This window comes from Scardinius erythrophthalmus (assembly GCF_964197995.2).
Source record: "Scardinius erythrophthalmus genome assembly, chromosome: 23".
In the NCBI taxonomy this organism is placed as follows: Eukaryota; Metazoa; Chordata; class Actinopteri; order Cypriniformes; family Leuciscidae; genus Scardinius; species Scardinius erythrophthalmus.
In genome coordinates this window covers 14853508-14875875 of record NC_138243.1, presented here as the reverse complement: position 1 = coordinate 14875875, position 22368 = coordinate 14853508, and the positions used below count along the sequence as shown (strand labels likewise).

Below are 22368 nucleotides of genomic sequence, written 5' to 3'. Positions count from 1 at the left end.
AAATCTGAGTTTCAAGCTGTGTGGAACATAGCATAAGTATAAACATGTTAAAAATATCTGCCAGTGCAGTTTTTCTTTGTAAACAAGTCTTAATTTCTTATTCAGTGTTACTTTTGAAGTACATTTCAGGGCTAAATATTTTTCTAGTAGTCGTTCATTTAAGCCAATAGTCGACTAATTGCACATTTATGATATTAATTTAATTACTTAAATGGGGGGTGGCATCAGAAAATGGTTTGAGTTTCAGGGCTGAGAAAGAATTTTATATTTGTAACATTGCTAACATTTTTTCTACATTACAGAGAAATACCAAACTATAATTATTGAGCCTTTAAAATATAAATGAAGCGCTCAATCACACACAAAGCTTAAAGCAAATAGAAACAGAAAGGAGACGGTCAAAACATTTTAATAATTTATTAATACACTAGTGATTTCTGAGTCAGTGTCGGTTGCAAAGGTGTAGTTGACGATGCTGAATCATCTTGGACGCACTTGTTGAGAGAAATGCATCTTTCCTACAGATTAAATAATCAGAGAATATTTGTTTTTCGTTCATTCAAAAGTATATATTTTTTTTTTTACAGTTATGAATGTTGTCTTATGACCAAAAATGAAATGCTGCTGTTATCAGGAGAAAATGCAAGTGATCGCACCGGTGCCGGTGCCTCCGAGTTAGTCTGCATGAACCCTTGGATATGCACCAATAATAGCGCACATTTATCCAGCTTAACGTTAGAGCGAGCGGCCATGTAAACAGGCAAATGTTAGCTGCTGCTTGCATGTTTCATTTTTAATTCAGATTAATGTAATTTAAGTTGAAATTACTTAAACATCCAAGTTGATTGTACTTAATTCAAGGCAGAAACTTTTTTTAACAGCTAGTGCACATCTGGATTTATTACTGCATGTCTCCATTTAGTTACAGAATCATGTTTTCACAAATTTTCAAAAGAGTGTGAATGTACACTGCTGTTCAAAAGTTTGGGTCAGTAATTTATTTTTTTTGTTAAAAGAAATGAATACTTTAATACTTTAACAATAAATCAGCAAGGGCACATACATTTATCAAACAGTGTATTTGTGTGAGCCAATGTGTTTATGTTCAATAATATTTCCATTTCAACTCCTCAGAGCCTTCACCTACATAACCATCTGAATTCTCTATTCTCTTTCCCTCACACCATTCTCTCCATCCATCATTCTATCCCTTCATCTTCCTCCACCCTGTCTCTAGTGAACAGCTGGTGAGGAGAATTCCCACAATCCCTCACACCGTAATCTCCCTCCCTCTGCTCACACGTCCATCCATCAAAAGAGCCTTTATTCACCCCTGCTGCTGCTGCTGCTGTTGTGTGTGTGTGTGTGTGGGGGGGGGGGGGCTGATGTCACTGTGAGCATTATAGTTAGCTGTGTGGAAAGTTTAGTGACATAAAATCAAATTAAATCTTCATGTAATGAAATAAACACACTGGCCAGTGTCCACAATGCATTTAAGAAGATCATGTCAGCAAGACTCTCTTTCAATGGTTCTACATTTACACAAGGCCAGGTGTGTGTATGTTTGTTTGTTTTTATGTATAAGTGTGTGTTTTTGTGTGCTTAAATGACTTTAAGCGCAGCTGCAGATGCCAGAAGGTTAATGAATCTCTGTGTTAAACCGTCTATATCCCATTAACCTGAGACCTACAGCGCGATCTTTATCAGGAACACACACACAAACACACACAGATCGCTCAGATCAAACCGACACATGCAGAAATCGAAACAGAGCTGGAAATTCAAACGGACACATTCATAGGGATAAACGCGCGCGCGCGCACACACACACACACACACACACACACACACCAAACATAGTGTGGTGCGGGGCTCTGATTGCTGACCTAGTTTGGGAGGGACCTGTCACTACTCATAGCCATCAGATGGCAAACTCACTGGTTCAGCATGGCAGACACACAAACATGCACACAAACACACATCCACAAACGCTGAACTTTGGAACTCTGAGAGCAGCGGGGCATCTGTGTGAAATTAAATAGTACGGTTTTAATTTCGACATGGCTTCAAACTGTGCAGCAAGCTTTGCTAAACGTTACTGCTAAAAATACATAAATGTGATGGTATGCGATAAAGTGTGTGGACAAGCAGGGAAAACCTCTCCTGTTTCTACACTGCAAGTAAGTACGGGGTTCCAAATGTTAAATAAAGTGTGTTGCAAAAAGGTGACCCAGTTTTAACAAAAACTACCCAGTTTTACCACACTGAAAAACTTACTGGTGTAGAAACACTCAAATAATATTTATGTTTCTATGTAACAAATAATTACATAGAAATGTCAAGTAACACATTGAATATTTTAAATGATAAACCTAAAAAATAAACCTGAAATTTTGAGTAAAACATACTCTAGTAATCTTTGTTTGATTCACAACTTTGAAAAATATTTTTTACTGTAACAACACATTTTAATGCAAAACAATTGGGAATAATTTTATATAAAAAATATTATATAACTTTAAATTGTAATTTTATTATCAAATAAATATTATTAACTCTTTCATGCATGAATTATGATAACCTCAGTATTTTTTTCTTACGCATTTTTATTGCTTAGGGCAGGAAAAACAAGATTTGAAGTAGACCGTGTGCGCTTGGTTCCAACTGAAGAGATACCGTATTAAATATAATACAGTAATAACACAGCAATACTGTGTGTATTAAACAAACCAATGAAGAATATATAAAATCATGTGAAAACTGAAAAATATAAAATATATACAAAAAATATAATACAGCTTCAATTATTGCAAAGTGCAAACACAATTGAGTTTGTTCCCATGCAGCAGACAAAGAATTTCACACAAGTTGAATTTTGCGTGTCTTTGATATCAACACATGAGGACTTGATTCCATCAAAGATCTACAATCGGTGAAGGTACAACTCTGTGGAAACGGGAAACCCAAATCAGACTATGTAGAAAATGCTCACGCTCCTTCCAGTCTACCAGAGTAGAGTCGATTTACCAGGATTAGCTGATCATTTTGATTATGTTCTAAAAAAAGACAATCTACTACCGTAGCTTTCTGAGAAAACCTCAGACTGAAATCTATATTGATCTATTGATGTTTTCAGACTGTGGAAAAACTAACGATGAGGTGTTTTCAGTCTTATCTGAAATTAGCAGAGTTTGGGGTAACGCATTACGAGTAACATGCATTACGTAATCAGATTACTTTTCTGTGTAACGAGTAAAGTAATGCTTTACAAGTAATGCATCACAGTAATAGTAAATAAACATAATAGCAAATAAATCTAAATGCAAATTTTAAATCCAAATCTTAAATCAATATCTTAAGTGTTAAATCTAAATTTTAAATACAAGTACAAATCTAACTGTAATCCAAGTCTTAAAAAGAAATATAAATCCTAAATCTTAATGCAATTATATGAAATCTGAATCTTAAGTGTTAATTACAAAATGTAAAATATAAAATGCAATTACAAATCAAAATGTAATCTAAATCTAAAAAAAGAAATCAAATTTAAATGCATTTTTTTAATTAGAATCTCAAATCAAAATCATGTGTTAAATCTAAATGTAAAATTTTAAATCTGAATCTTACATTTATTTACTGAAACTTTAGTTAAAAAAGTATGTCTAAAATCTAAATCTAAATGACGTTTCTCACTAGCAGACAATGTAGTTTTATTGATCATAACTCATTTTGCTGTATTGCGTCACTCACACTGGGAGATTATGTTTTTGTGTACACACACAGAGTAGGGTTCATCTCTAATATTTCAGCTTAACCTTGATAAATAAACCAACAAGACCTTTTCAATAATTAACAACCCCTCACCACAAGTCTAATCCAGTGTGACACAAACACACACACACACACACACACACACACCCACCCACACACACACACACACACACACACACACGAGCGCTCCAGAGCTGAAATATCAATGAGTAGCTGTAGGATTGGCAAACAAAGGCATAGGCTACATGCAAGTCCACGGTAATACACTATTTAATCTTACCGTTAACATGGTCAGCAATGCAACAAGGTGACTACAGTAAATTATCGACTGTGTGAGTTTGTGCTTGGCAGAATAGGATGGCAAAGGGGAGGTTTTGGAGAGGGATTCTAATGCAGTGGGTTTTTGAATGCTTTTTTAGGGTAAAGTGCTCCCCTGGGAGCTCAGTTAGCGCCCAGTGATCAAAGTTTGACAAAAGAGCTCGGAGCGTTTGATACACTCTGATACACACTCAGCAGGGAGAAGATCTCAGCTTCAAACAGTGCAGATCACAGGGGAAACAAGCACCAGCTAAAAGCATCACTCGCAGCCACGCACACCAGGACGAAACCACAAAAACTTACATTAATAAACTGTGCTTTTATTCTATATCAAAACACATAAATAGTTTACATCTGTGATTTATAACAGCACAGACACCATACATGGATATGTGGGAAGTGAAACACACAGTGCATGTGTGTTTTACATTGGACGGGCTGATGTCTCTAGCTGCTCTTAAATGCCCTTGAGTCTCACAGGCCCATTACAGCCAATTAAGATCCACATAATCACAAGCGTGTGCAGAACTGCACAGCACCCGACGCTCTGTCTTTCTCTTTCTCATTACGGGCATATTGTAGAAATTAACAACTGCCAACATAGGTTAATTAAAAGTGATTTCCCTAGGGAACAAACAGTAACACGCACACATATTTTCTGTTTTATCGATGGATTCATCTATTGGTAGAGCAACTATGAGGTAAATTTGACGGGACAGAACCCCTGCGGCTAACGCGTGTTATTATTGCACTTGAGCAATTAGCAAATGTTCCCTAAAATGTTTGGTCATTCAAAGTTTTTTTCATAGAAGTAATGATTTAAAATCTCATTTCTAACCATTTTTTAATATTTTATAATTTTAAATCAGGGCTCTCAAATTCATATTTACCCATACACTGTTGAAAACCACATAACACCTTTGGTGTTTCCGTTAAAAAACGACAGGCCTTTTAAAAATTGCTTGTAAATTGGCTGTACACACATCTATGGTTATAGATGGTGCTTCATTAAAAATTTACAGATGCAGACATCCTGGTTTGGTAAAAAATAGCTAAACCCAAAATAGGGAATTGACTGCACTCTCTGTTTCTTGTCATTACAATATTGGTTAACACACACACACTTACCTATAATGTAGTAGTCTCGTAAGTTCTTGAACTCGTGACCCCAGAGGTTGGGCGAATACTCCTGGAACTTGATGGTAAACCTCATATCACTGTTAGGTTTGTCACAGGTGAGCAACAGGTTGGGGGCGCCCATCACCTCACACTTGTCGGCCTGCTCTCGTGAGGATACCAGGTACAGTTTATAATACTCATACTCAGAGGGAGAGTTCGGCCCCAAGGGATTCGTGGCAGGACACACAAGGTCTAAACGATCCCCTATTTGAGGGTAGAGTATGTAGCCCCTCTCATCTCCAAACCTGCAGAAAGAGAGAGATGAAGAGTGAGTGACAGACTATAGATAATGTTCATCTCCATGGAAACTGAGATTGACAGTCTGATATTTGCTTGCATGAACGTGCATGTGAAACTGCAAGGCCTGTTTGATGCTGGAACTGCCCTTTTGTTCATTCATTTTTTTTACACAAAACGTAAATATACATGCCCTTTGGTTCTGGAGAGTGTGTGAGAGGGCATATGTATAGCTTTGCTTGCCAATGTGATGAAAATGAGCGTGTGTAGAGGTCACGTTTTGTCTACAATAGTAAAACCTGGAATCACTTAGATTGTGGGGAGCATCCAACGGCTTAAAGGGAAAGTTCACCCAAAAATTTATATTTCGGTCATCATTTACTAACCCTCATTTCTTACTAAACCTGTATGACTTTCTTCTGTTAAACAGTGGCTCTTTTTGATGCAATTATAATGAATGGGGACTTCCAAGCTTCAAAAATTACTCAAAAGCACCATAAAAGTATCATAAAATAATCCATACAACTTGTGCAAGAAACAGAATTTAAGCTATTATTTCATTATCTTCCCCTTCAGCGAGATGTTAACAGCTGTGTCCGGATCGAGTCAATGAGTTAACAGAGAACTCGATCAGTTTAATTCCTAAATGAATCATTTAGACCAGGGGTTGGATTCACAATTTTTTTTATTTTTTTTTATAATCAGACCTATTACACTCTTGTTTTTTGGGGTCTACTAAAACACATTTTCATGCGTGAATGTCCAAAAACATTATTTTTCACATATTTCACATTATTGCAGCGCCTCTCTTCCCAGTCGTTCTAGTTCTTGTCTCTATGAAGCCCCTCCCACTGAAGAGCGCAGTGTGCTCTGATTTTGGCTGGACCAGTGATTGTGATTGGTCAACCGCTTTAAGTGTGCTTCTGAAAAGTCACGCCCCTTACCATCAACACAGTACTAACTCAATTAATCCATGCCTCGTCCATAAAAAATAAAAAAAATAAAAAAAATATTATTATGAATAATCGTAATAAACGTGCACACTATTTTTTTGCAACTGCTTGAAGGGAATTCAGCACTCTGTGTCACTTTTTTAAATGAGCCATGTATGTTGAACAGTTATTTTTAAAGAGCCTGTCTCAAGATAAAGACTGTCGCAAGATGTGCTGGATGCTGCCAACAATAAAATATAAAATTAAATACAAGGCCTCTATTTACTCCCTATATAGTTATGACTGAATTTCCCTGTAGGGTTGTTACTGAATTATGTGCAATGTCACGTGAAGAAAACTCAAAAAGAACAATGCTACTTCTCTCATGAACATACCAAAGAAAGTTTTGGAGAATGTTTAAGGCACTTCTTCATTTTTTATTTTGGAGATTGACAACCCCAGTCCTCACTTGTTTTGTGTTAATTTTTGTGTGAACTATTCCTTTGATATATACTAAATGTCATAATGAAATTATAAAGGGTTTGAGAATTCATTAGCTTGGCATAAAAACAGATGATAGAAAGATTCTATCAAAGGAAAAAAAGAGAGTATGTGACAATATCATATCCAAATATATGAAAGTTTTCATAAAAACAGCTTTGAGCACAGCAAACAATTATTCAGTATTTTATAGCACATTCTCAGTCAAACCAAAGACCAAAGCTGAGACACAGCACTAAAAAGCTCCTATACTTTCATCCTCTTGAGGAAAAAAAAAAGCTGTGGCATTTACCAGACTGACATTTTAGCTCTATTCGGAGACAGAGTCTTGTTCTGAAGTTAAAAATTTACCTCACAAGTAACCCCACTGCAGATAAAGGCATTTTGTAGGCCCCTCACTCCTCGCTCTAAGTGTATAAAGCTTGACATTTTCATCAGGCCGAGACATCCAAGCAAAACTCCAATTAACCACACTGCAGTTTGTAAGACACCATTGCACAGAGAGACAGACAGATCCAAAAAACATTCCTAGTCAGCCAGATAGTGAGAAAAAAAAAGTTAAAATCATGTGACAGCAAAAGCACCTGATCTGTGTATCAATATATACATTAACACAATGAGTTTAGGCCTCAATCAGTCATCCGTCACACCTAACACACATGACCAAGATGCAAACAAAGCCAATGTGGTCTTGGCCTATTCATTAGCTAGTAACATAAGGGATCAGACTGAGGGCAAAATCATATGATAATCAGATGCTTTAAATTATCAAACGAAAACTCAGAACACCACTGTTTGGAGCTAAACACAAACTAGGACTTCAGTGTTTACATTGCGCTGCTCATCGAACCAAGCAATTTACCAAAGGCTTTGAATTGGAATGACCACACCACACACACACACATGCACACTCTGACCATTAAAGATGAACTGGGTTCATCAGACTGTCTGTGTATTTAGTTATTTATAGAGGCTTGTTTAATCCTTTTGTCTGTGTGATATATTTACCCAATTGAGTGCGATAGAAGACACAGGGGGGCAATCTGGCATTCTTTACTGCTTAAACTGGATCGTGATTGGTTAGTGAACTCACCCCACACTGTTTAGATAAAGGTTAGAGGTGGCTGGCCTGATTACGTAGGTATTGTGGGTTTCTGTGCTGGTTTGATGCTTCTCATTGGTATGTTTGAATCCCAGGGCTCCTTTACACTTGCACTGCAGAGGTGGAGTGACTTTGGACCGCCCTTGAGTTTCTAGGGCCGTCGGAAGCTTTGAATCCAGACTCTGTTATCCCCCTTTCACTTATAAACAAACCTCCACTTCACTCACACCAACACAACATTTATCCATGAACCCATGCCAGGCTTCCCAAAGTTTGTTTTCAGCAAGATAATCTGACAGAATGAAAAGGAAGTGAAAATCATAATAATTCGCTATATAAATGCCTCATTCACCCATTCATTCATTATAATTCCATAGAGTTTCTTATGTTATTTGAGAAAAGTAGGTGGGGGCTGTAGATTTCTGGTTGCTGCAAACCGCCGTCAGTGTTAAAGGGTCATAGAGAGGGTAGAAAATGATCGTGAAATACTACATTATGACTGTTTTGGGACATTCTATGTAGTCCAATGTGTAGAGTATGGCCCCTTTAATTTCACAACAGAGGACAACGGCGCATTTCATCTTACGCTCATTTAATCTTTCATCTTGTTTTCTTTACGCTCAAGCAAATGGATACGTTAACCTCAAATCCTGCCACCCTGCAGATCCCAACTGTTTTCCTTCAGTCTAAACGGAAGACATTTCTATCAGAGAGCTGTCAGACCCCTGCTGAGGCATACGAAGCATGGCGACCATTACCAAGACCACCCCAGAATAGCAAAAGGACAAAAATCAAATCTTAGCATAATACAATATACTGGAGGCGGCAAATGTAACATGCTACATCTGTTTCTGACTACACTACACTACACTGATTTTTCAAAGGCTTTTGAGCATGTCAAAATTTCTCTGTGATGTGATCACCAGTTGACGAGCTGAATGCATTTCTCTTTCCTTTTCACTGGAAAAAACAGCTTTGCGTATTGAAGAAACTGAAAGTTATTGTCTGTTCATGGTTCAAGTGAATGCGGAAATTTTGTACGTTCTTTGCAGTGGTTATCAGGCCTGACAAAGCTAAACATATTTATTCATGGAAAAGGTGATTTTTGGTTTAAATTTGAGTTGAATCAAACCTTTTTTGCACTGAAGTAAACAGACAATCAAAGTGAGAAATGTCTATATGTGTATTGGAAACACTTCTGTGAGCTCCATGAACTCTGATTTTAATACACCGCCATCTGAAACTGATCTTTATGTATAAAAGATGCGGCATGCAATGACAATGTTTATCTACATTTACATGGAAATTTAAGAAACACATTCTTACATGGGGAAAATTACACTTCAGACTAGAAATAAACCCTCTCAAATCAGTGATTAAGTACTTTAATGTTCATGGATCAGGTTTATACTCACTATCGATTCGTCACTGCAGAATCACAAGCATTTAAGCTTCCTATTTCCACACTAAAGCAACAAAAGGCTGATTTAGCTGAAACTCAAACAAATCCAAGTAGTGAACCACCGATTACACTTCACCTCACTGCAGCAATGTGGAAAATTACCTCTATTTTGAGTTCATATAATGACACTATTTTATTATAATGTTTTGTAATTGCACAAAACTAGGGATATTTCCCTTCCCCATATCCTCTAAAAATGTGTTTGTGTGCACGTAGATCCCCTGAAGTTACAAACCCAGATTGTCTTTAAAAGTAAAACATAAATAATGCAGTAAATAATAAAGTAAACTTTTTTCAGCGTTTTAAAAACGCAGAATGTTTTCTTTTAGGGTTAGAATTAGTCTATACCAAGGTCCAGACTGAATCTGTGAACTTTTTTCTTATTATCTGCATTGTTTCTGAGGTAAAATTGTACAAATGTGTATATATTTAAATACGGTGCTACGCTGAACTAAGAGTATACTTTTATCAGTAGCTGAAGCAAAGCGTAAGAGCAAAATATTTAATAAACGAACATAACGAGTGGCAATTTGTATAATTTATTCATACAATGACCATTCTGTGTAAATCTGATGATTCCATGTGGGTCTAGACTACAGTACTCATATTGAGCTTTGATTAAAAACAAAAAAGTATGTAGTCATTTAAAAGCGTGTATGTGTGTGTCGAGTTTATGGTCGTCAAGACCTGCTGAGGGCACCCAGATTATCTTAAGGGCTCGGAGAGTGTTGTTTCATGTTCTTATCAGTGCTATTTAATTAGCTAAGGGCTGGAGATAGCTTACACATTCCTGAACTCTGATGGACTGAAACTCACTTACCACGTGGCTGAGAACCACATGCCACAAACGTAAAGTGACTCACATATGCAAACACAAACACAAAAAACCTAAAACTAGGGATACAAAGATATGGAACTTCTGGGTGTGATAACGGTAAACTATAATCAACAGCTTGCTGTGGCCGATGCGATAACCGATATTTCACTTTTCGAGTTTTAACCCACTCAACTGTAGCAGCTACCTAATTAAAAACCAAACAGGTGTCATTTGAAAGCTTCTGATCTAGATAAATCTTAAACACAGCTTTTTAATGTGCTAGAGATGTTATGTTTCACAATTAATAAAAAAATTTATGATTATAATCATAGGAATCTGTAAAATATCATACAGATTAGATAGTTACGCATCATACTGTTGGAAAGGTCTTACTTAGTAGAACACAAGTATACAATTACAATAGTAAGGATTTGTACACTAGGATTTTTGAAAAGTTTATCATGCTCACCAAGGCTGCATTTATTTGATCTAAAATACAATAAAAACAGTAATAGTAAAATTACTGATTTAAAAGAACTGATTTCAATATTTTTGTAGAAACCTTGATACATTCTTTGATAAATAGAAAGAAACAGCATTAGGGTGAAACGGAAACTTTTTGTAACAATGTAAAAGTATTTACTGTCACTTTTGATCAATCGAATTCCTTGCTGAATAAAATCTTACTGATTCCAAACTTTTGAACAGTGGCGTAAATGAAAGCCCTCAGATGCACATGTAAAGACTGTTGACACAGGATGGGTCTTTGTGGTCAAAAATAGCTAGTAGACGGTGTTCAACAAAATAGTATCAAATAGAGGTCACAAAACCCCATTTTTCAAAACTGAACTTGTCACGGTTGTGAATTCATTGTTTCCTCTGTGTCTCGTGTCATTGTTGTTTACATGTCTGTGAGTTTGCGTGAGTGGGCGTTGTCCCGCTCACGTGTTTGTTCAGTGCTCCAGCTGTTCGCAATCTTCTCATTTTCCACCTCAGCTGATTCACATTACCGTTCCCTATTTATACTCACTCACCTCTCCATTCCAGTGTCCATCCGTTGTTTGCCAGTTCCTGCGTGTATGTTCGTGTCGTCTTCCGGGTTGTCGTGTCTACAGTGGATCCCTGTTGTTTCACCGCACCCGAGCACAGACCACCGAGCACCTGCACTCTGCACCGAGCACTTGACCATCGAAGTCCCTGTGTGTCCGAGTCTGAGCGTCTTCCCCTGTGTGGACCGTCCAGAGCTGCTGTTTACTCGCGAGATCGCGACCACGCCTTGAGCGGAACCTTCTTTCCTGAATTGTCTTATTCTGTGTTGAAGTTCCAATAAATATATTGTTCACCCGCAATTGCTTCCAGTTTTGTATCATGACAGAACGGATGGACCTAACGATGGGAGCAGCGGGTGATTCATCGGCTTCCTTAGAGGATTTCATTCGAGTGTGCATCGGCCGGATGGATGCACAGGAGCGCAGCCAGGGGGAGACAGGACGAGCCATCCAGACTCTGGTCACACAGGTGTCCGAGCTCACCCAGCGATTCCATCAGCTACAACCCCCCACTGCGCCAGCACCTCCAGCAGCACTTGCAGTTCCCCCCACACCACCCGTGCCTCTCTCCCAGTCGGAACCCAGACTGCCCACGCCTGAATTATACTCTGGTGAGCCGAATTTCTGCCGTCCATTTCTGACACGTTGCAGTATGCATTTCTCATTACAGCCCAGAACTTTCGAAAAGGAGGAGGCGAAAGTAGCCTTCGTGCTGACGCTATTGACTGGGAGAGCGGCGCTTTGGGGAACTGCAGTGTGGGAGAATCGAGACCAGTGCTGCTCCTCGTTCCAAGCCCTCTCGGCGGAGATGAGACGGGTCTTCGATCGAGCCGTCGAGGGGAAGGAGGCTGCCAGGGTCTTGACTGACCTACGCCAAGGAGACCGATCGGTATCAGATTATTCCATAGAGTTTAAGACCCTGGCGGCCGGGTGTCGCTGGAACGAGGAGGCGCAGTGGGACCATTTCCTGCATGGGCTGGCCGAACGTGTCCAGAGAGAAATCTACGCCCTGGACCTTCCTTCAACGCTCAATGGACTCATAGACCTGGCCCTGAGAGTGGACGCCCGTCTGTCCAGGATTGGGCAGAGAACAACCACCAACCCAGTTCCGAGTCGGAGTGAGAACCAGCGGTCCAGCGGCCTGGACACGTTCGGCTCCCACGATCCCGAGCCCATGCAGGTGGGGCGAGCTCGGCTTTCCCGGGAGGAGAAAGAAAGGCGGAGATCCCAGGGCCTCTGTCTCTATTGTGGTGGCAACGGACATTATGCCTACAGCTGTCCAGTAAAAGGCCCAGCCCGATAGTAAGTTTGAGGCTACTATCGGGTGGGATCTCCGCAGGTAAGACCTCATCCACTTCCACCATCCTCCCGGTAAGACTGAGATGGTCAACTCTGGATCACCACTGCACTGCACTCATTGACTCTGGGGCAGAAGGTAACTTTTTGGATCATCAGTTTGCACTTCAATTACAGATTCCCCTTCATACACTTTCCCAGAAGATCACAGTCAACGCATTGAACGGACAGACTTTACCTCCCATCTCCTTGGTCACCGAGAAACTTACACTCATCACTTCTGGAAATCATGCTGAAACTATATCATTTTACATCACTGACTCTCAACTCACACCCATAGTTTTAGGACACCCATGGCTCAGTTTACACAACCCCCGCATCGATTGGAAAAGACGTACCATCTCAGCTTGGAGCACTGAGTGTCACAATTCGTGTCTTGTGTCTGCTTGTTCTGTTGTTTCTGTTCCTGTGTTACAGGAGGAAGCGGTGGATTTATCAAACGTGCCCGAGGAGTACCGTGACCTGAGTGAAGTGTTCAGTAAGTCTAGAGCTGCTTCTCTCCCTCCGCATCGTCCCTATGACTGTGCTATAGATTTATTACCAGGTAAGTCTCCGCCTAAGGGCAAGATTTATTCACTTTCAGTTCCTGAGAGAGAGGTTATGGAGAAATATATTTCTGATTCTCTAGAAACCGGGTTCATCCGCCCTTCCTCTTCTCCAGCGGGGGCGGGGTTCTTTTTTGTGGGGAAGAAGGACGGTTCTCTGCGACCTTGCATTGATTACCGAGGGCTGAATAACATCACGGTAAAGAATACTTATCCTTTGCCGTTGATGTCTTCAGCCTTCGAGAGGTTGCAGGGAGCGTCTCTCTTCACTAAATTGGACTTGCGTAATGCTTATCATTTGGTCCGCATCAGGGAGGGGGATGAATGGAAGACTGCTTTTAACACCCCTAGGGGGCATTTTGAATATTTGGTTATGCCTTTTGGGCTTTCCAATAGTCCCGCAGTCTTCCAGGCACTAGTCAATGATGTGTTGCGAGACATGATCGATCAGTTCATATATGTTTACCTGGATGACATATTGATTTTTTCTTCGTCTCTCCAGGAACATGTGCAACACGTACGACTAGTACTTCAGAGGTTGCTAGAGAATGGGCTTTTTGTCAAGGCGGAGAAATGCGTTTTCCATGCACAGTCAGTTCCTTTCCTGGGACACATCGTGTCGTCTGAAGGTATGCTTATGGACCCTGACAAGGTTAAGGCTGTGGTAGAGTGGCCAATCCCAGATTCCCGCAAGGCCCTGCAGCGGTTTCTGGGATTCGCCAACTTCTATCGGCGTTTTATTCGCAATTTCAGCCAACTAGCCGCACCTCTGACCGCCTTGACCTCTCCCAGAACTGCGTTCAGGTGGTCAGACGCAGCTGAGGCTGCGTTTGCCAAACTCAAGAGTCGCTTTGTTTCAGCTCCCATTCTCATAGCCCCTGATGCTTCACGTCAGTTTGTGGTAGAGGTCGATGCGTCGGAGGTGGGGGTAGGTGCAGTGCTTTCACAACGTTCACCTTCAGACGACAGAATGCATCCCTGCGCGTTTTTGTCACATCGATTATCTCCTGCCGAACGAAACTATGACATTGGTAACCGGGAGTTGTTGGCAGTCAAGTTAGCTTTGGAGGAATGGCGTCACTGGTTAGAGGGTTCAGGGGTACCCTTTACAGTCTGGACTGATCACAAGAATTTGGAGTACATTAGAACCGCTAAAAGATTGAACTCCAGGCAGGCTCGGTGGGCACTTTTTTTCGGTCGTTTCGATTTTACACTTTCCTATCGTCCGGGTTCCAAAAACGTCAAACCCGATTCTTTGTCGCGTATTTTTGATCGTCCCGAACACGAAGCTACTCCTGAGCGCATTTTTCCTGAGAACCTGATTATCTCTTCGCTCACATGGGAGGTCGAATCGAAGGTCAAGAGGGCCTTAGAAGGGGTAACGCCTCCGATCCGGTGCCCACCTAACCGCTTATTTGTGCCGGAGGAATTACGATCAGAAGTCGTCCAGTGGGGTCATAGTTCCAGTCTAGCTTGCCACCCAGGGGTGAGTCGTACCATATTTCTAGTTAAGCAGCGATTCTGGTGGCCCCTGATGGCTCGTGATGTTCACAATTTTGTTTTGGCTTGCTCTAGTTGTGCCATTGGTAAGTCGTCCAATCGACCCCCAGCTGGGTTACTTCAACCGCTGTCGGTGCCTTCGAGACCTTGGTCCCACATCGCTCTAGATTTTATCACCGCCCTCCCACCCTCCCAGGGTAACACGGTAGTTTTGACCGTGGTGGACCGATTCTCGAAGGCAGCCCACTTTATTCCCTTGCCCAAATTACCTTCAGCCAAGGAGACAGCGGTGGCAGTCGTTGATCACGTCTTTCGGTTACATGGCCTCCCGACAGACGTGGTTTCTGACAGGGGACCCCAGTTTGTGTCCAGATTTTGGCGAGAGTTTTGTAAATTACTGGGGGCGACGGTCAGTCTGTCCTCTGGGTTTCATCCCCAGAGCAATGGCCAAACTGAGAGAGCCAACCAAGATTTGGAAAGATCATTACGATGTTTGGTCTCCAAGAATCCCTCCTCCTGGAGTCAACAACTTTCCATGGTGGAGTACGCCCACAATACGTTACCAGTGTCATCCACGGGCCTATCTCCGTTTAAGTGTAGTGTAGGGTACCAACCACCTGTTTTTCCTAGTACTGAGTCCGAAGTCGCGGTCTCCTCCGCCCACGCCTTCATCCAGAGGTGTCACCGTACTTGGACGAGGGCCCGTGAGACTCTCCTCCAAGTGCGGGAACGCACCAAGGCCAAGGCCGATCGCCACCGGTCAAGGCCTCCCGTATACGTCGTCGGTTCCAAAGTGTGGCTTTCTACTAAGGACATTCCGCTCCGCTCCGTTTCCAATAAACTGGCACCCAAATTCATTGGCCCGTTTTCTGTCACTAAGATCATTAGTCCGGTGACAGTCCGCCTCAATCTTCCTCCAGTGTACAGGAGGATTCATCCCGTTTTCCATGTGTCCAAAATTAAGCCCGTCTTTTTTGCACGCATTAATCCGCCAGCCCCGGTTCCCCCCCCGCCGCGTCTCGTAGATGGGGAACCATCCTATTCGGTTCGTCGTATTCTGGATTCCAGGCGGAGGGGACGCGGATTTCAGTACTTGGTGGATTGGGAAGGTTACGGTCCGGAGGAGAGAAGTTGGGTTCCTGCTCGTGACATCCTGGATCACTCCCTTATCGATGATTACAATCGACAGGTAAGGAGTTCTGGGAATGCCGTGAGGCATTCCTAGGAGAGGGGGTACTGTCACGGTTGTGAATTCATTGTTTCCTCTGTGTCTCGTGTCATTGTTGTTTACATGTCTGGGAGTTTGCGTGAGTGGGCGTTGTCCCGCTCACGTGTTTGTTCAGTGCTCCAGCTGTTCGCAATCTTCTCATTTTCCACCTCAGCTGATTCACATTACCGTTCCCTATTTATACTCACTCACCTCTCCATTCCAGTGTCCATCCGTTGTTTGCCAGTTCCTGCGTGTATGTTCGTGTCGTCTTCCGGGTTGTCGTGTCTACAGTGGATCCCTGTTGTTTCACCGCACCCGAGCACAGACCACCGAGCACCTGCACTCTGCACCGAGCACTTGACCATCGAAGTCCCTGTGTGTCCGAGTCTGAGCGTCTTCCCCTGTGTGGACCGTCCAGAGCTGCTGTTTACTCGCGAGATCGCGACCACGCCTTGAGCGGAACCTTCTTTCCTGAATTGTCTTATTCTGTGTTGAAGTTCCAATAAATATATTGTTCACCCGCAATTGCTTCCAGTTTTGTATCATGACAGAACTACTTTTCACTGATGCACATTACAACAAAATATGGTGCAATATTGAAAATAATAATAATGTAATATATATTATAGCTTATTGGCAAATAACATGATCAGCCAACAACATTTTGTGCACCTCTACACAAAGCATATCTGGGTGGTCTTCTGTTGTGGTCAGGTTGAGGAGCTCAAGGGAGCTGGTGGGCCCAGAGGCCGCTGACTCCTCAGCCCAACATGAAAAGACTCATCAAAGCTCCAAACACTCCGATGATTAAAAATGAACGTCACTAAAAATAACCTTCCCTTTGTTTGGAAGAGAGGGAGGGGAGGGCACAGGGAGAGAGGATAACTCCCAACTCACTTTTCATCTGTTCTCGCGATTTCTCTCAACTCTCCGTTTTCATGTTCGAAACCGAGCCATGGGGGAATTAACCAAATCTGATTCTTTTTAAAGATTGAGGATAAAATGTTCAGCGGTCTGTTTAGTATACACATCTTTGCAGAGTGGAGGTGTGTGGGTCCAAGATTTTCACACATTTTTACCAATTTAAATCCATTCCGCAAAATTCCACAGAGGAAGCCTGAAGATTCCGTCCGGGGCTATAATGAGACATTGACCATGTTAACACGATGACCATGATGCATTAGTCTATAAAAACAAATGCATGTTCTCATCGCTGTCGGTTTACTTTTTTTCAATGTGTTTCTTGACAATCTGTTGTTCATGAATCACATATAAGGCCTGCCAATTACCTACATTTTTCCTTCAGAAGCAATAAATGCTCATCCGACCTTCATGAGGATGGCAAACAAGGTAGAAAAAAGAGAGAGAGGAGGAGGAATGAGTTTTTTCAATAAATTGGATAACATCAGAACCCCAATCCTGTGTATCCTCAATCCATGGATGACATACAGCGAAAGTGAACAACAGTGAAAGAAACAACTGTCGTCATCATAAACGTTGTTTTACAAGGGGTGCTGATGTTAACAGATGAAGTATAGTGCAATCCTTGTGTCTGTAGTCCACCGTAATACCACTCTCACCCCCCTCGGTTCAGAACAATCATCGGGGTAATCTTAAAACTGTAATTACGCTTTCCACACACAGCACAGTATCATGCCAGGGCTTTGAAGGCATGCCAGAGACGCACCTTTGAAACCGAAAATTAAATATGAGTGAAACAAGAGAGGGAGGTTTTCATCGTGAAGATAGCAGGTCCAGCTAAATAACACTGAAACTGAGTGCTCAAAAAGTCAAACTATGAAGTTTCAAGGTTTGCTGGTACTGTATAAATCAAATGCCTTTATGAGAACCATAGAGGGGGAAAATAAATTTATAATAAAATAAGTAATGTAAACAGAGAATTCTGCTTAAATCTCGTTTGTCACATGTTTATCCAGAGAAAATGATTCAAGGACTGTTATGCGTCTATAGAGTTTCACAAAAGATATCAAGGTCTCCAACTCAGCCTGATCACATTAACATAATTATAGGTTTCATACATAACGTTTACACATTTTTTGTTAGGATATAGACTGAAGGTACAATATGCATGTACTGACAGCATCTAAAACATACAAGTATTTACATACGCACAGCTTTAGAAACATAAAAACCTGAACACTTTCAATTACATTATTTATATTATAAATGTATTTTTATAGTTATTTTACAGTTCTAAATTAAAATAGCTCCCAAGCAAGCAATGGCCGTCATTTCACCATCTAGGTTAACTATAGACCCAATATAGTCCGGCTATGAGTAACCCACAACTAGCCAAAATAACCTTGAATTTGGTTATTACCAAAATAACTTGCGAGATGTATGATATTCCATCATGTAAGCAAAGACAACAGTGATTTCAAGGTGTTTGGTTTAATTTCATTTGGTGTTTCATTTCATTTAATCTAATTGATGGCTAGTCTAGTCTTGGGATATGGTTAGACGTCTATTACATTTTCCCAAATTTTGCTTTGTTCTAGCCTGGACGTCAGGGCTGTTTGGATGGCTATTAGATGTCTTTTAAACACAAAAGTTGGTGGTTTTTCAAGTGGTTTTCCCAAATTTAACTGAAAATGCAACTTTTAATGACTTCTGCAGTCTCAAAATCATTGAATCCCCTGAATAGAATCCCTCACAACAGCACACATCTGCAAAACAGGTGTTGTCTCAAGCACACCTGATGCAACTAATCAAGGGCTTCATTAGTTGCACCAGGTGTGCTTGAGCTAGAACACATGAAATATCTGAACTGGCTAGGCTTGTTGAGTGTCACGTTTGACTGCATGTTAGAAATATGTCAAAAGAAGTGTCCAAAAAGTTAAGAGAAGATATCATTGCCCTTCAAAAACAAGGAACAGGACACAAAAAGATAGTGAAGGCAGTAAATGTTCCTAGAGGCACCGTTGGAAGCATAGTTCGCAGGTTCAAAGTAAAAGGAATAGTGGTTACACTGCCTGGATGGGGCAGAAAAAGAAAGCTATAAATGGCTGCAATTAGATTTCTGAGAAGACAGGTTCAGAAAAACACTTAAGTGACTGCAAAAGACCTACAGCAAGACTTGGTGGCAACAGGCACTGAGGTTTCAGCTTGCACAGTAAGGCACGTACTAAATGCATGCGGTTTCCTGGCCAAAACTCCAAGACGTACACCACTACTGACCCAAAAGCACAAGAAAAGCACTCAAAAATCATATAAATAAACCACAGAAGTTTTGGGATTCTGTACTGTGTAGCCATGAAACTTTTCGGCCCTATGGATCATCTGTATGTCTGGAGGAAGAAGAATGAAGCATATGCTGAAAAGAACACTCTGCCTACAGTTGAGCATGACAGTGGCTCTGTGATGCTCTGGGGCTGCTTTGCATCTTCTGGCACTGGAAACCTGCAGCGTGTTGAAGGCAAGATGGATTCATTAAAGTATCAGAAAACGTCATGCCATCACTGAGGAAGATGATGCTTGGGCGTCATTGGACCTTCCAACAGGACAGTGATCCCAAGCATATCTCAAATTCCACCGAGGCTTGGTTGCAGTAGTAGTCCTGGAAGATTCTACAGTGGCCATCACAGTCACCTGACTTGAACCCTATAGAAAATCTCTGGTGGGATTTGAAGAAGGCGGTTGCAGCACGTAAACTCAAGAATATTACTGAACTGGAGGCCATTGCTCATGAGGAATGGGCTAAGATTTCTCAGAAATGCTGTCAGAAGCTAGTGTCTGGTTATACGTCTCATTTGTAGCAGGTCATAACAGCAAAAGGGTGTTCTACTAAGTACTAAAGATGCTTGCCATTAAGGGGTTGAATAATTTTGAGACGGCAGAAGCCATTAAAAGTTAAATTTTCACTTGAAACACTTGATTTGTTGAGCTATTTCAACTACTTTTGTTTGATTTGTTTATTGCAAACAGCTGTAAGTATGTACATTTTGCCAATAAACCTGATTAGCAATGGGGGGTTGAATCATTTTTATTACAACTGTAATTGTAATGAGATCCATTTAACCATTTAACAATTTAAAAATGTATTAAATGCATAAATTTAATAGTCTAGGAACCCAAAATTATTCATAAACATTTGAATGCCTCTAAAGTTGTTCATTCGTAAAAGGCTTACAATCTACACATGCTGTCAATTTGTTAATAATGTACGTTTCAGGATCAATGCAAATGTATGTGTGCTAGATTCACACTTTGTGTGTGAATACCTATGATTGCTAATGGGATCACGCTGTCAGATTTGCCTACACACAAGCCTCGAGGTTTCAGAACTCAAATATTTCAAAGTTTCTTGACTAAGCGATGCACATTAATCTCCTTACTGTACTGTACATATCTAATTTGCATTTTTCCAAAGAAATTGTAGAAGAAATATCAGAGATAAAGTAGATATGAGCTATGAAAGAGCAACATGTGAGCAATAAAATTATCCTCTGGGAAAAAGAGAGAGAGAGAGAGAGAGAGCAGTGACACAAAAAGAATGAGGTAATGAATGAGGAGTGAAAAGAATAAGAAGATGAATAGGTGAAGGGAATGTGACAGAAAGGGAGAACGACATTAACCCCGGAAAGAAAAAGTGTAAGAGAGAAAGTGTGTATAGAGGTAGTAATCCCCTCACAGATGGCTTTGTTGCCTGTCTGATGATGGAGCAGTCCATATGATGAACTAATAGAGGGGTGTAGTGCAGAGGATTATCCTCCCACTCTCACACCCCTGGAAACTGAGGTCAAGTGGTACAATTCCATTTTCAGTCCATTTAATGCCACAATCACAATCTCTCTTTTAACAATGTAACATTTTCCATGAGGTCTTATCTCTTCTAAAAAACACTCTCACACACACAAATGGCTAGGACATGTGGGAGGGACTTGCACCGTGAAGCACATTTACGAATCCTAAATCTATTCTTTCACTAACAATGTTTAATCTTGCGCTGCTCTCTGTCCCTAGAAAAGCTCTATACAAGATCTTTCAACAAAGGAGAACCAATCAATCACAGATTCACCAGAAAAAAAAACAAAAAAAAACGACTCTGACTACACTAGAACGGTCAAAAGTCTGAAGATCTGATGTTGGCTTAGTTCTCTGCCTGTCAGTTTTCCAAAGTATCTTTTCCTACACTTAAAATGTTTTAATTTGAAACGCTTAACCCAGTTAAGAAGGCTTTTATCTGGCTCCAATTAGCAGTTGATTCATTAAATATTGAGGAAGCCATGAAGGATTAAATTTTTAATGTTCATTTGAGGCAGAGAGTTGTACAACAACTTCCCCCGGAGCGATGCATGGAGACAGTCTGTGCTCACCATTGATTACGCTCATTGAGGGGCCGAAATCCACTCTCCTCCCACGCACCCCTCCATCCCATAACCTGTCTGACCTGTTTCAGTGTCATTTTTTCTCTCAGTACAGACTCTATGGAGATACTAATGGTTTTCTCCAGACATCAGGTACTACATGACTTAAAGGAGAACTCCGGTCAATTTTAACATTGAGCTCATTTTTTTGTACATTTGGAGTGCTGTCAATACAGAGAACAACGACAAAAAGCGGTGTTGCCTACACAGAGTTATTCTATTTTTAAAATTTGCATTACAAGTGCACAGAAAATGTGAGTGATTCCTTCCGAGTGAACACGGGTGGATCTGACTGCAGTAGATGTTAGAGATATTAATAAAAACGAAGTTAATTCAGCCAGCGCTCATACCTTTGTTTACATCCTGTTTTCGGTGGAAGGCCATAGTAATCGATTGTCGAGTTCACACGCATAGGTTTAGTTACCAATGATCACGCGCGTGAACTCGACAATCGATTACTATGGCGTTCCACCGAAAACAGGATGTAAACGAAGGTATGAGCGCTGGCTGAATTAACTTCGTTTTTATTAATATCTCTAACATCTACTGCAGTCAGATCCACCCGTGTTCACTCGGAAGGAATCACTCACATTTTCTGTGCACTTGTAATGACACTTAAAGGATGTTAAGAGGCTAAAAAGCAGGCTTACTACTTGCCCTATTGAAGTCAACAGGGTGCAAATTTTAAAAATAGAATAACTCGGTGTAGGCAACACCGATTTTTGTCGTTGTTCTCTGTATTGACAGCACTCCAAATGTACAAAAAAATGAGCTCAATGTTAAAATTGACCGGAGTTCTCCTTTAAGATTTTTTAGAGTTTATTGTCAGGTCAACGTTAACATGAATCAAAATTGACCCTATTTACATTTTAATGCACATTCCTGGTCTTAATGATGCATCTTTGTACTTTATTTCAAAAACTGTTTGTCTTTGTAATCTTTAATAAAAGTAATAAGTTGTTTTTTCCTGCTGAACTTTATCACTTTTTTCAAACCCTAAAA

The 22368-nt window shown here is 40.7% G+C and overlaps 1 protein-coding gene across 2 annotated transcripts in view; it reads right to left on the bottom strand.

Annotated features, from left to right (window-relative positions):
• The window catches only part of efnb3a (ephrin-B3a), a 58390-nt gene that overhangs the window by 32047 nt on the left and 3975 nt on the right, over positions 1-22368 (bottom strand). For both annotated transcript variants that reach the window (XM_081353502.1, XM_081353503.1), the window contains one exon: positions 5218-5513. In XM_081353502.1, coding sequence (XP_081209628.1) covers positions 5218-5513 — 296 coding nt within the window. The remainder of the gene's footprint in view (positions 1-5217; positions 5514-22368) is intronic.